Source organism: Stegodyphus dumicola, chromosome 3 (genome assembly GCF_044657685.1).
Source record: "Stegodyphus dumicola isolate Sdum_Otavi_A_Nest chromosome 3, ASM4465768v1".
Classification (NCBI taxonomy): Eukaryota; Metazoa; Arthropoda; class Arachnida; order Araneae; family Eresidae; genus Stegodyphus; species Stegodyphus dumicola.
The window spans coordinates 273,196,125-273,211,039 of NC_140770.1; the positions used below are offsets into that span (position 1 = coordinate 273,196,125).

At 34.6% G+C, this 14,915-nt stretch overlaps 1 protein-coding gene across 1 annotated transcript in view; it reads right to left on the reverse strand.

Moving 5' to 3' along the window:
- Positions 1 to 14,915, reverse strand: part of LOC118182921 (A disintegrin and metalloproteinase with thrombospondin motifs adt-1-like) — a 62,835-nt gene that overhangs the window by 14,875 nt on the left and 33,045 nt on the right. Inside the window, exons 9-11 of the mRNA XM_085814150.1 lie at positions 13,794 to 13,843; positions 7,994 to 8,135; positions 4,024 to 4,155 (exon numbers count right to left, since the gene is read on the reverse strand). Of these exons, the coding sequence (XP_085670276.1) occupies positions 4,024 to 4,155; positions 7,994 to 8,135; positions 13,794 to 13,843 (324 nt within the window). The remainder of the gene's footprint in view (positions 1 to 4,023; positions 4,156 to 7,993; positions 8,136 to 13,793; positions 13,844 to 14,915) is intronic.

Here is a 14,915-nt window from a genome sequence, read left to right on the forward strand (position 1 = left end):
GTCGCCAGTAATGGCACAACCGATGCAAAACGAAATATCCTCGCTGGTAACCTTTTCCTTTAACTTTTACATTTTCAAAATAAGTCTCAGCCATTTCTTATCAGATTGATTGTTTTTTTTTTTTTTTTTCTTTTTTTTTTTTTTTTTTTTTTCCAATACTGGCATACAATTACATAGAATTTTTACCACATAGTTCAATTTTATGCCCTAAGGCTATTCGGTAATTAAGTCAATTAGGATGCAATCACACAGCTCATCCAATGGCTAAAATATAGAAAAGGCAAGGGTTAAATTCATCAGTTCTAATTAGAATCCACTAGCGAAGAGATCCACATAATTTCTGATTAAGCTATTCGTACGAATTGAAATAATTCTTGCATTTAAACTTGTATTCCAAATTAAGATTTAACTTTAAATTAACTCTCGGTAGATAATTACCGAGAGAACTAAATTTTTGTATCGTAGTTTACGTGAGATGAGATCACTTGGGGTCACGTGATATGAGTCGGCGAATCAGGATGTTGTATGATGAAAGCATAGTAAATTCTTAATGTCTTTTTACAAATTTTTTATCTTTATTTATTGGCTTTTTTAAGAAATTTTAAACGACATTAAAATGTTTATACCTTCAAAATAAAAAATTCTTAAAACTAACATTTGTCTTTTTTTTTTTTTTTTTTTTTTTTTTTTTTTTTTTTTTAAATACCATGTGTTTTCGCCAATAAAGTCTTCTTGACGAAATTTGCGCCGGCGAAACGGAAAAGTACCGATTTTCCCAGCAAGTCTTATTACCATACATTAGTTTTTAAAAATAATAGAGTGAATATGGAAAAGGCAATGGGGTACTATTCGGTTTTGAGGACCGTAAAAAATCGCCAAACTATTGTTGACGCCAGTGCTGCCAAAAATAATTGTGGCAACCCTAACGCAAAAAAGGAAGTATAATAGTAAATAACTATCTAAGATTGATCATTTAGTTTAGATGAAATGTTAATTTCGTATAATACTTTTTTATTATTATAATTTATATAAAAAAGGCTAAACATGACTGAATGGAAGCAAAAGAGTAAATAACTATTTCAGATCATTTTTGTAATTTATATAAAAACTGCTAAACATAACTGAATGGATGCCTGCATCGCTATTTCGCTACCGAATAAAAAAAATGCATAAGCACAATTTCTCTAAAGCATAATTTCATCTCTTTGGTTGTTCAAACATAATTTTCTATAATGAATGATGCCTTTTCTATGCAAATTTTCTCGGTAAAGTTCGGAATCATACACTTATTTGTTTGCCGCTTTTTACAAGGGTAAAAAGAATTGCATTTTTGTCAATTTTCTTTTACTTTTTAAGTGAAAATAGGTCGATGTGTACATGGATAGAATATGAGAAATTTTTAAAAACGCGTCAAGCAGTGTTGGATTCTGCACTTTACTCAAAATTCTACAGACTTTTCGTCATGGGCAATTCCCAAATTGTTAAAACCATAGGATATCAAAAAAGGATTTAAAAATTAAACTAATATTTCAATGGCGTCTTAAGAAATATAGAACTATATCAACTTACGCAATCTGAAATCAGCGCGTACGCTAGATTTGGCGCTTTTGTGCATATATTTTCGCTGCAATTTTTTTACGGTCCTCAAAACGGAATAGTACCGGCAATGGTAATTAACACGCTATCTTGAATAATAAAAATATGTTTCTTTTAAGTATTTTGTAATTTTGCTGTTGCGTTTTATATGGCGTAAGAGAGAAGAAAGTTATGTTTAATAAAGTCAAAAAACACAAAAGTTTGTAATAAAAAGTCAAAATATTTGTGTAAGCCTCCTTACTAGGAAAACTGGACATTGATAGGATAAATTGAGAAAAACAGAAAAAAAAATATTCTGAAAGGTTTCAGATTTTAAACTACGTTCAAAGGGGCGTTTTTTTAACATTTTGTGTGTTACATTTATTTATTAACTATCATTTTCTTCGCACTTAAACCATGAAATTCAGTTCAACAGCAATATCGCAAGATAATTTTAAATTGAGCATATCTTTATAATTTCCGATACATAGTCTCAGCGCTGCAGATAAAAATGTTTTTTTCTGTACAACGTTGCCATGGCTCCCTTTGAAATCCTTGGGTTTGTTAATCGAAAATTCGTTAAAATTTTACAAAATATGAAATCGACAATAAAACAAATTCTAAATTTCAAATTTGGTCTTCCACATGCCCATATTCGCAGTAGAATTACGTCATTCAAAATTCGATGGCTCTATGTACCGTTGTTTTATCACAATGCGAGAAACATACATACATTTAATGCAGATTTTTCATTATTTAATTTTTTTCAAATATAATGCAAAACTCTAACATTTGGTGGCAACAGTTTGAAAAGTGAAACGGACATTTATAGTGAACAAACGCAAAATCGCAAAAAGAAAACAATACTCCTTCAGGGACAAAGCCCCTTTGGACTAAAAAGTGGGAAAAACAGAGAGATATATGGCAGCACTTAATTCAGTATTCTAAAAGTAAAACTTTAAGGCTTTTAAACATTTTGTGTTTTTACTGTTGAATTTTGACACGGAGGAAGAAGGACGCTACAGCCGTAGCAACTACGAGGAGAAAGTTATGCCAAAAGTTTTATGCTACAGATATACTGAATTGCTTTTACGATAAGAACGTTATGCTTCAGATAGGTTAAATCGCTATTTAGCGCAAGTTATGCCACTGTTACATGCTTCGACATGGGATGTCATGCAGTACTTCAAGTACACAGGTATGTTCCAACATTTAGATTTATTTTCACTTTTTGGATACCTACTAAGGACAAATATAGATAGGTAAAGACTTCAGCGTCGTATACCTATTAAATAAGTGAAGACCTACCTATTGTTGAATTTTAAGTCTCGAAAGTAGGAAAAAAGGGTGTGTTTAATAATAAAGTTAAAAATACAAATAAAAGATGTGTTAGCAGGAGTGAGTCCAAGACTAGATTGATAAACTACGAGCTCAATTGTTAAATATCTACGACTGCGTTAATTGATTGATACAATTGGATTGAGTATTAATTGTGACTTCTGATTTGTATCTAGCAAATAATTCGATGCTTACTTGCAAGTAAGATGAGAAACTCTCTTAATTTAGTTGTTGTTAATTGATGGTAGATTAGTTATCCCCTTGATAAGTCGATTAATCTGCGATCAATGACAATAGCTAATTTTTCAATATTTAAAATGTTTACTTTTGGTTTTGGTATTTTTGCGATTAAAGATTTTTCTTAGCAGATTTTTATGTTTTTAAGCAAGAAGGATTGAAAAATTCTAATTAAAATTCTAACTAAATTTTTTTTCATTCATGGTTTTAAATTGAATTTGTGTACCTTGGAGATGGTATATGGAAAATTTTCTTATTATAAATTATTATGAATTTTATATATATATTTTAGTAAGAAAACTGTAATTAATGATTGTGAAAAGAGTTAGAATTAAAAATAATAAGTACTAGCATATTCTCTAAATTAGCAACTATGATAAAGATGCAAGAGAAGCACGCCGACGTGGAAAATAAAACGGGGAAATCAACAACCTCGTATTCGGAGTAAATTTTGTAAAATCCCAACAAATTTACAAAATCTACACCGAATACAGGGTTGTGGATTTGCCTGTTTTATTAGCAACTATGATATCTTTAAAAAATTAATTCCTAACCAAACTTTAAAATGGTTGAAAATAAATAAAATTTAAATTATAGAACGTATTCATTAAAATCGATAAAACTGAGTGAAAAAATATATGTTATTTAGTTAATGAATGAATCATATTCGGCACCATTTTTTCTTGTATGTCAAATATTACCCCGAAATTTTCGGATTACTGTTCATCATCTTCAGACTCCCAGCTAGCAATCTTTATCGTCACAAAAACCGTCGCCAAATAGCCCGTTACCATATTCCGAAGATCAGTAACATTTTACTTTTTACTGACAAATAAAAGCCAAAAACAAATATGAGCTATGGGGGTTACTCACTCTGATTTTTCCAAAACTTTGGAGCTGCAGGTAGACCAGGTAGTCTCTCCTTTGGTTCCTCTACTCGGAGACATCACGTGACCATTAGTCGGACAGTTATTATTCGGAGGCCCATCATGAAACATTCCTAAGCTAAAGGCAAAAGGTGAGAAGAAGGTGGTAAGAATATAAATATTAGTATTTATAATATACTAAATTGATTGCAGACATATTGCAGGGTACTTTCAGCTTAGTATCCGCTAAGTGGCCAACTCATTGGCAATCTTGTGAATTGGCGAAAACATTTGTCTGGCTACCTTTACAGCTTAAGAAGAAATATTTTTGCTTGGATCTTCTTGGTACAACTAGCCTATCACGGCCTACCAGCGGCCGAGCGGTAAAAGCCGCTGAACACTGGTAGTTCGTTTCCGGGTTCGAGTCCCGGCGAACGGGCTGGCTGCATGGGCGTTTTCGTGGTTTTCCCCATGTGTAACGTGGATACGAGACAGTTTCCCTTAAAAAGACCTCCACGGGGCATCCCTCCCTTTCCGTGTAGTGCCTAAGGGCGGAGCACGTAATAAATAATAAAAAAAAAAAAACTAGCCTATCACGCATTGATTATTTTTACTCGTAAGTTTGGAAAAGTGTCGAGGGCCATTGGTGTGTTAATAGTGAAGCGCAAGACGCGACGCCCGTAAACGTGGAATGAAGAGTTGAACACTGAGTGAGTGCAGATATTCACTGAATGAAACTTAAAAACAAGTTCCTAAAACGAGAGACACAGAGTCCGATCTTTGCGAGTAAAATAAATAAGTTGAGAGTCTGGAAAAAAACCATTAACTACCATTTGGCATTATGATGTATCTTTCTTGGTCTCTTAATAACACAGTCAACTGTAGGATCATAATATGCGTCTCTTGAAACTTTCTAACGTTTGAAAAGGCAATTTTTTCCCCTTTAATAACTTCAAAAATATGATTACGCTGGTAGGTATAAGAAGTTAAAAGAATGAGTAATTGCTTGAATGTCATGATTGAGAGAGATATTTGCATACTCAATATTTGCGATGTTATATTATGAAGAGAAATAGTTGTATTAATATGAGATAAAAGACTGTTGAACATCCAATTAATTCTTTCGCGCGTTTTGCGTTGAATTGTACAGGTTTATATATGCAACAGAAAGTAAATAGTACGGACAGATAGAAGATCAGAAGATAAGGACTTCCAGGAAGAAATTTGAGGGAAAAAAATGTATACTCAATATTTATATTTTCATAGCCGGTGGATACTGTTTAACAATATGTTAATCCGAGTGTACTCAAAATATGTATTTGACATGCAAATGCTGATTTATTTATTGTCGGGTATAGACCCAAAAATATGCCAAAAACCGGAAATTCTACCGAAAGTTGAAACAGGGAAGGCAAATAATCAGAAAGTACTCATTGCACATTGACTTTATATCTATCTAAATTATCCAAATGTAAATGAATGAAAAAATTAACGTACAAATAGCCTAAATAAGCAAGAAAATATCAGAAAGGGAACAATTTTTAGCAATAGTCCATCATTTCGATAAAAACTGGAACTTTCAGTTTGCGAATCTACCCTAGCCCCCAACCTCTTTGCTTCAAACTCAGTATTTCGCGCCCACCAGCGACCGAGCGGTAACGTCGCTGAACACTGGTAGTTCGGTTCGAGGTTCGAATGCCACGAACGGGCTAGCTGCATGGGTGTTTTCGTGGTTTTTCTCATGTGTAATGTGTATACGAGCCAGTTTTCCTTAAAAAGTCCTCCACGAAGGCATCCCTCCCTTAAGGCAGATAGCCCTCGGGTGCTTTGCCGTAATCTAATAAACCAAACCAAAATCAACCGAACCTAATATTTCAAATTCAGCGTGAAGCATTATAGCTTCTGCTAAGTTCACCGTTTCAGTGACACTTTGATAAAAATCAGGATCAGCTCCAACGAAACTGTAGTTAGCGATATTTTATTACTTATGTCTATTGATTTTTAAGTTGAATTTTCTCATTTATTTATGATTAAATAGCGCAAAGTTATTTTTCTCGAGCGCTGTGAATACAATGCAAGCAAGCTCTGCTCAATATAATTTCAGTTATTGATTTTCAAATCATAATTTATTGCTTATTTGAAATCCAAGTATTTACTCTAAAACTTCTTTCTCTTTGAATTCAGCGTAGAAGGAATAATTTATCGCAGATGAACATTTTCGATGAAGCATCTCCAATATAACAAGTGTGCACCAGTGGCCGAACGGTAAAATCGCTGAACACTAGCAGTTCACACCTGGGTTCGACTCGTCGTAGTTTCACGGTGAACGGGCTCGCTGCATGGGCCTTTTTCGTGGTTTTCCCATCTGTAAAGTGTATACGAGCCAGTTTTTCTTAGAAAGTCATCTACGAAGGCACTCCTCCCCTTAGACAAATAGCACTAGTGTGCAATCAACTAAAATCAAACGAAAACGGATATGGTAGGTAATGGTATTCATCCCTGGAATTATTCCATCTCATTGTCAATTAAATACTTGTAAGAATCAGAATTAAATTATTCACTGATTACAGGATATTATAGGACAGTAAAAAGGGGCAGGACAGGTGAATGCAAGGCCCGGACATCCGGAAGGCTTTATATGACAAATCGAATGTCGTCCGGTTCCCGCACCTATCTAAAACAACACAACCCTTGCGGCTTCCCTCTAGGGCTGCATCGGGAATTTATTAATGCAGAATAGGAGGTTTTGACGTGGCTAAACAAGGGCGTATTCATATATGCTTCAGCGTACAATTAATAAAAATTTCATACATAAGTACATTGGCTGGTATAGGTACACTGGATACATATGTGTATTGGCCTGAGTGGTTAATGAGATAGGCAAACAATAAGCATTTATACATTAAAAGAAATGATACACTGATAATACAACTGGCGCATTAATGCAGAAGATGACAAATAACGATTACAAGTAATCGTGTATCATCCTGTATGACTATACATAAACTACTAGAAATGATATGCATAAACAGTTATGCAGTAATAGCAATGAAAGTCTGACAACGACACATGTATAGTAATACGAATAATGGCGATAAATAAAAACACATAATCATGTATTGTATTTATCACCATCATCCGTATTACTGTGCATTCGCACTACTGGGCTATGCACACATCAATAAAAATGATACATACATACCTATACGTTGACAGAAATAATACACTGAGAATGAAAATTGTGCATCATTGTGAACGATGACAATTAATGATTACACCTAATAGTGTATTACCTTACGTGGCTATACATATATTAGTACAAATGGTACACTTAAACACTCATACATTAATACTAAATATGACAATGAAATACTGAAAATGACACTTGTACATTATGCGATAGAAAGTGGGCAGGACAATAGAATTTCGTAAATGGTTTTATAGGTGTAACGCCTATAGCACTAACTGGAGATCTCCATCTTATTTTATTGAAGGACACCGTGGCTCCGCCTTCTTCTCCTGCCACGAAACTACTCCAGATGACGTTTGGCTCACCAATATTTTAGGTGACCGCATATCGCAAAAAACTGAGCACTTGCAAATATCTGAGCCTTCTCCGTTATTCAAACGCGGGTCCAAAGATACAGAAACCAGCATCACTAATCACTTAATCTATCAGAGCATCTCATAGCACAAAGAAGTTCTCTAAATAAAACACTGCTAGTTGTTGTGGGTTAAACGTTAATTTGGGTAAAATTTTGGACAATATAGCATTGGCTCAATAACAGTTTGACAATATTACCATAAAATATTTCCTAAACGGCTAAAAGCATTCGCTTTACATAAAATGAGCCCAGCTTTAGAGACGCCACCATTTACAGCCAAAAAAAAAGAAAGAAAGAAGATTAACCACGGCTTCAAAAATATTCTGTTTTAAGTGGTTACTACAAGCCAAAGATATCAAACAGAGAACTTACTTGTGTCCAATCTCATGTGCTGCCACGTAAGTAGACAGCAGACCTGCTGAAGGATAAGGACGACCATCATCACTCACAGTTCCAAACTCAGCAATAACGCACGAGTGCTCTTTCATGCAGACACCACCTACCGGAGCAAGACCTAGAAATTAAGTATGGAGGGCACATAAGTAAAAGAAACTGGGCATCACCATCCATTGATATTTTTGAACAATTAAGATACAATAACACGCCGAACAAATATTGATTTAGAAGTCAAACAACAAAAGTCAGCGTTATATTTTCAAAGTTTCACAGGACTAGTTTCGATGGTTTTACCGAACCATCATCCTCAGTTGCAAAAGCGCAGATGAACGAGATAAGATATAATGATTAGATAAGATAAGAAAGCCTTGACAGGAGGTAAGCTACTGGCGCCATCTGTTGATGAAACCAGAACTCAAACATAGTTTCTTTAAAGGCTGAAGGCAAAGATGGATTGGAATTAGGGTCGGTCACTAGAAAAGAGAGATTTTTTTAATGTGAAATGCCTCTAGAAAATCCAGTTCACCAATGGAAGATTTTTTTGGATCAACAGAAGGCGCCAGTAGCTTATCTCCTGTCCAGGCTTTCTTATCTTGTCTAATCATTATATCTTATCTCGTTCATTTGCGCTTTTGCAGCTGAGGATGATGTTCGGTAAAACCATTGAAACTAGTCCTGTGAAACTTTGAAAATATAACGCTTATTTTTTTTTTCCTTCTAAACTAATATTTTTGAACAACTTTATAATATTTTTTATACAACACTAAAGTTTAATTTTTGTTCATTGTATTTTCCTTTTGTTTCATTTCTAATTCAACTTACACTACAGCAAATTTAGTTAATCTTACACGGGGTGGTCACAATAAAACCGACCTGGAAAAATAATTCGAATCCTGACACAGAATGCGCCCTTGTTCACGAACGGAAGCAGTTCTCTTTATAGAAAAGGCTTGAAATGGTCACTGGTGAGGTCGATGTAACCATTGGTTGCTGTCACATGTCTGCGCACGCTCTGTAACCGTGCATGCTGTGTCGTGTGTACGCTCTCTCTCGCATACCTGTCCGATTTTTACCTGTGCGGAAAACTTGTAGAGACATTAGGATTTTTTGGAAGCCGGAGAGATGAAAAATTAGCAAACGCTTTCTTCGGAAATCGAACCACGGACCTCTGGAATACCGGCCCAGCGTGCAGAACCACGAAGGCACGCTAGGAAAGTGGGAGAAATACCTTATATACTCCCTTTATTAAAAGGTGACTGGGATTTTCCGGAGACTCAATCGCCAAATCCTGGGTGTGAAGAAACCTTATCCAACACCCTTCTAGTTCAGGCGCCACTGTCAGGACTTATATATCTTTTAATTTGCTTCGCGAATATTGCGTTTCCTTAATAGGAATAGGGAGCTTACTCAAGCTATGTTCAAATATGTGTAGAATGGACGACACAAGCAGGAAGGATTAACTTTACCTTTTATTGTCCACGATATTACAGGGGCTCCCGCACTTCGGGATACAAATACCAACCACTTGTGATCTGAACGTAAAAATATAAAAATTACTAGCTAACTAAAAATAAGAGTTAACTTTGAGTGCTTTACACAATTGCCAGTCTTAGCACTAAGACTGGCCTTTTAAATTATTACGTATGTAGTACGCATACTGCCGAAACTACAATATGTTTTAAATATCAAGAGGACTAAACCTCTGGTCGTAAAGGCAGACAACAGCTGATTGTGGAAACTCGTGCGGAATACAGTGGCAAGACGGCTCACTTTCCCTCTCCCTCTAACTCTTGGGGAAAAGCCACAACTTAAATACTTGGGCGTTGGCAAGTACAATTTGCATAACCAAGTTAATACATTTAATTCTGGACGCAAGTGGAAAATAAGAGAGTAAAGTTTTAAAGTTTTAAAATAAAATAAACGTTAATAAAACTTAAGATCCTTACAAACTGACGGGTCAGGTGTACTCAAATAATCCTCAGACACTGACTGCAAGAGCTACAGCAGAACATTGAAGACGCTATTGCTGTTATCCCTCAGGCAAAGCTGGTACACGTGCTTCACAGTTTTATAAACCGAGCACAGCGCTGTATCGACGTCAACGTTGAACATTTCCAGCATTTTCTGTAATGGGACGTTCTCCCGTTCATCAAACTATTAACCGAGCCGATTTCATTTTGCCCACCCTGTATTAGAAAAGGCGAATGTGTGTACCATGGACGCTGTCAGCTGATCGATGTTCAAGTTTACAGAGCGTTAAGTGTTACTATACTTTTTTTTTAATATTCACTATACTATTTATATATGGGATATAAATTGATGAAAGTATTTATGATTTGCTTCGGATATCTTTGATTGCGAAAATTGTAGCTGCTTGAGGGTTGTAAGAAAAGGTTACAGATTTTTGTTTAACATCTTTGTTCTCCAGAGAAATTTATTCACAAACTCTATACGAACTGCTAACACACGAGAATACTAATTCATTACCTGAAGACATTGGAAAATGTTAAAATATTTAATTTGATTATGCTTTATTCTATAGCTGTGTATGGTTGTAGAGTCATTAGGTTATTCTGATGCTGGAAACTTGAAAAATGAGCAATGCCCTCGCTGAGACTCGAACCTGGACTTCTCGAATACGCGCCAAGTGTGCTACTGTTACACCACGAAGGCATGCATGAGACGGAAAATACCTTATAAAGATTTGTAAATGGAATCCTAAGTTTTAAAATTTTGTTTTTAATATCAGGAAATATGTTAATTCTATATATTTGAAATTGTGAATTTTAGGATTTCAATAATACAGTTGTCAGGACTACTGTTCCTACTAATTGAGTTGGGAAACATCAGTGCAATCCTGAGTGGGAACAGGGAGCTTACTCAAGCTATGTTCGTGTCTGCGTGAAACAGACAACACAAGTGAAGAAGGGTTAACTTACACTTTTATTTCCCACAGCGGTACAGGAGCTCCCACACTGTCAGACGTATTAAAAAAATAACTACTAGTATTAGTAAAATATAAATAGTAAAATTAAAAATAGTAAAAAATAATTTAATTAATTAAAGTAAAAATAAATAAATAGTAAAAAAAAAATAAAAATTAAATAGTAAAATTAGACGTGTATAGTGAGCTAAATGCAAATACTACAATACATCTAGTATATCAGCAGGAACTAAGTTCTGTCTTTAAAAGCAGACACGAACTGACTGAAAAACACGCGCGTAGCAGGGCAGCATGAAGACTCTCTCTTGGCTAGAAGCCACTTCTTATATGCCTTTTACAGTTGCAAACTCATTAGCATAAAAATTCCTACTCTCGCTTATTCTGGCTGGAAATGGAAAATAAGAGAGGATAGCAAAGTTTAAAATAAAATAAACATTAGTGAAACTTAAAATCCTTATAGAGTCTATAAAATGTTATATGATTTACTATTACGATGATCTAATTTTATGATTTGCACTCTGTAAATTGTTTTGATGTTAATTATGAGATGAATGAGTTTTAAAGTATGAATTACCTATTTTAGTTGTCATTTATTATTCCTAGCGTTAGCAATTACATCACCTTCTTGGTTAACCCTTTCCGGTACGCTCCCTTTTAAAGTCGGAGTTTATATATATATATATATATATATATATATAAAGGTAGGCAGTCTAATGAGGCCTAGAGGAGTACACAAGTAAAATTTTGTGAAGATAGCAAGATAGCACTTATCTTTTAATTCTGTGGGTGTGCCCCAAGAGGGCACACTGATTGAATAGATCTTCGAAAAGAGTGCTGAAACAAGCATTCCTGTCAATGAACTGACCGATGAGATGCCGAGAAACAAAGAATACAGACTTTCAGTTGTCCTAGATGATCGGTGAGCCCGGTCTGGGCACACCTAGGGTTCGCCGTTTGATTTTAGGCAAGATTTCAAGGTAAAAATTTAAAACTAATATAGAATAAGTATATTAGCATAAGCCAAAAAATAACATAGAAATTCCTTTTATACCCTAAAAAAATCTGGAAGATTTCTTTGAAAAATGAGGGTCTTAAAAAACTAAACATGGCTAAAATATATGCATGAGATGGTTTGTGTTGAGCTGCCATCTACTATAAATAAAGAAGGTTCAGATTAACCTGTAGTAACCTATAAATCCTTTTTCATTCAATTTTTCTGTGCGTATAGAAGGAAATTTTTAGGTGTGTCCAGACCGAACACACTGCGCCACAAAGGGTTAATATCGTTCAGAAAGGCGAAAAAAAAACAATGGCGAAGAAAAAAATGTATCTGTGGATATGTAGCTGCATCTCTGAACAGTCCTTCAGTCTTGGTTCCGTCCATGCGCTGAACTCACCAAAATAATTATTCGAGACAGGTCACTTTGAACTGAGAACAAGGGTTGAGCATTGGACAGGACACAGATATGTTGGTTGGTCATAATTAGTCGTTTCGTTAGAGATCTAGAAGTTTGCTGATATTTAAAAAGTGCGACACACAACAGGACAATTCTATACGACAACAGCTAGCAGTTAAGAGCTGGAAGTCAGTTTGAAGCTGCACGAATGAAATTCTGTTTGAAACTTTGAATATGATATCTCAACACACCCATAGTGTTAAATCAGTAATTAGCTGAAGTAACGCTTTCTCTGCGATGATCATGCAAAAATACGGATAACTTTCATTTTCGAAATCTTCCCGAACTGATTTTATAAAATTTCCTGCATCATTTTGTACGCTAAATTCTGCATTCAATTTTTGCAGTTTGAAGTGCATGTCTAAGATCATTATCAAAGAAGTTAAATCTAAAAAAAAAAAAAAAAAAAATCTGAAATGTTCCAGATTTTAAATTACGTCCAACGGGGCGTTTTTTAACATTTTGTGTGTTACCTTTCTTTATTAAATATCATGTTCCTCGCACTTAAACCATAAGATCCAGTACAACAGCAATATCGCAAAATAGTTTTAAAACGAGCATATCTTTAGAATTTCCGATACAGAGACTCACGCGCTGGAGATAAAAATGTTTTTTCTGCACAACGTTGCCATTGCTCGCTTTGAAATCCTTGAGTTTGTTAATCAAAAATTCGTCAAAGTTTTAAAAAAATAGGAAATCGATCATAAAACAAATTTCAAATTTCAAATTTGGTCTTCCACATGCTCATATTCGTTGGAGGATTACGTTATTCAAAATTCGATGACTCTATGTACCGTTGTTTTATCACAATACGAGAAATATACATACATTTATGCAGATTTTTCATTATTTAATTTCTTCAAATATAATGCAGGACTCTAACATTTTGTGGCAACAGTTTGAAAAGTGAACCGACATTTATGAGTCCGACGCAAAATGCCAAAACGAAACTAATAGTCCTTCGGGATTCCAATCCCTTTGGACTAATAACCATCTTTACTGAAAACCAAAACTCGTTTGAATAATTTATGATAAAAACTCATTTGAAGCACAGCTACAGATTTTCGAAATTAAAATGAATATTTCCATTCTATACACAAAAGAAACGAATGTATTTCAAAAGTTAAATTGGCATAACATTGACTGCAGATTTTTTAACGTAAAAAAATACATGAAAAAAAACACTGGTCGAAGCCCTTTACTCTGAAGTTCGAATTTACATGCAATTAATTTTGTACTTTTTTAATCTAAAGCTTTATGTTTTACCCAATTAGTTCAACTTCAACAGCTACGTATGGTAGTGCAAAATAGATTAATAAAAAAACTATCTTAAAACGCTTCTGTGGCAATAAAACTTAATAAAAGCTGAACTCACCCATTGTAACACCGTTCTTCTTTCCTTTTTCCATTGAATAAAAATTCAACCTATAAGAAGAAATTTCAGAATTATAGTCGCCATTTATATTAATTGTTTTCGTGTATTTTTATTTCTTATACCAAGAAATGAACCTATCAAAAAGATTGAAAAAGTGTTTCTGTTTTAGAAAAGGGGGGATATTTATAAGCAGTTTTGTAAAGTGATTTACATTTACTTTTGATTTGTAAAGTGAAGAAGCGTATTTCTTTAATTTTCATTTTATTTGGGTTAAGTATTTTACATATGATGGCATACGAAGACCATTATTCGAAAACTTGTAAATTTCTATGAGATAGCATCGCAATTGATCAAGTGGCTTCATGACTAATAGATGTTACTCTTTCGATGTTCAAACTTGGTGCGGGAAGGTGCAGTTGCCCCTCGCTCCCTATTTTTTTGACTTCACTGATTCTTTTTTTTTTTTTTTTCGTTTTAGTCTTTGTGTTATATGTTTGATCAGATAGCCTGGCTCAGTAAAAGTAGACGTCCAGTGCAACTCTGATTCAAAATCCAGTCACGACTACGTGCAGTGCTGATAACGACCACGTGTCTCTGAGACTCCTCTGCCGATGCTTTATTTTTCTTCTTTTTTCCCCTTTCTAGTAATTTCGTTCTCCTGATGAGGAGGGACTTTAAGCTGCCCTCGAAATCGATTGAGTGTTTTAATATATGTACGCCAAATGCAAGGTTGTTATTGCAATTTTGGTTACTTTTTTAATTAGTCTGACAAAATTTCAACCAATAGCAAAGAGTTGTTCACGTTTTACAGACGATTGAACCAAACGTTATAACAGTTTAAACAAAAACATGGAGTAAAAACAAGAGATTCGGGCAATCAATAAAGCATCTTTATTTAAAGAGAAGCGGAACTGGATGAAGTTCACAGGTTGGTTGATTGGTTGGGTTGGTGTCGTGTCCTTTGAGAAGTCAAATGGATCCATATGTGGAAATTACTTCTTTTGCCAGTTCCACTGTAACGTTCTTCCTCGAAAGGAAATTCCCCCAAGTTTAAATTCGCAGGTATTTTGCAGGTTACAGTGGAAGACGATTTAAGTTTGGATAAATGGTTTTTAAATATCA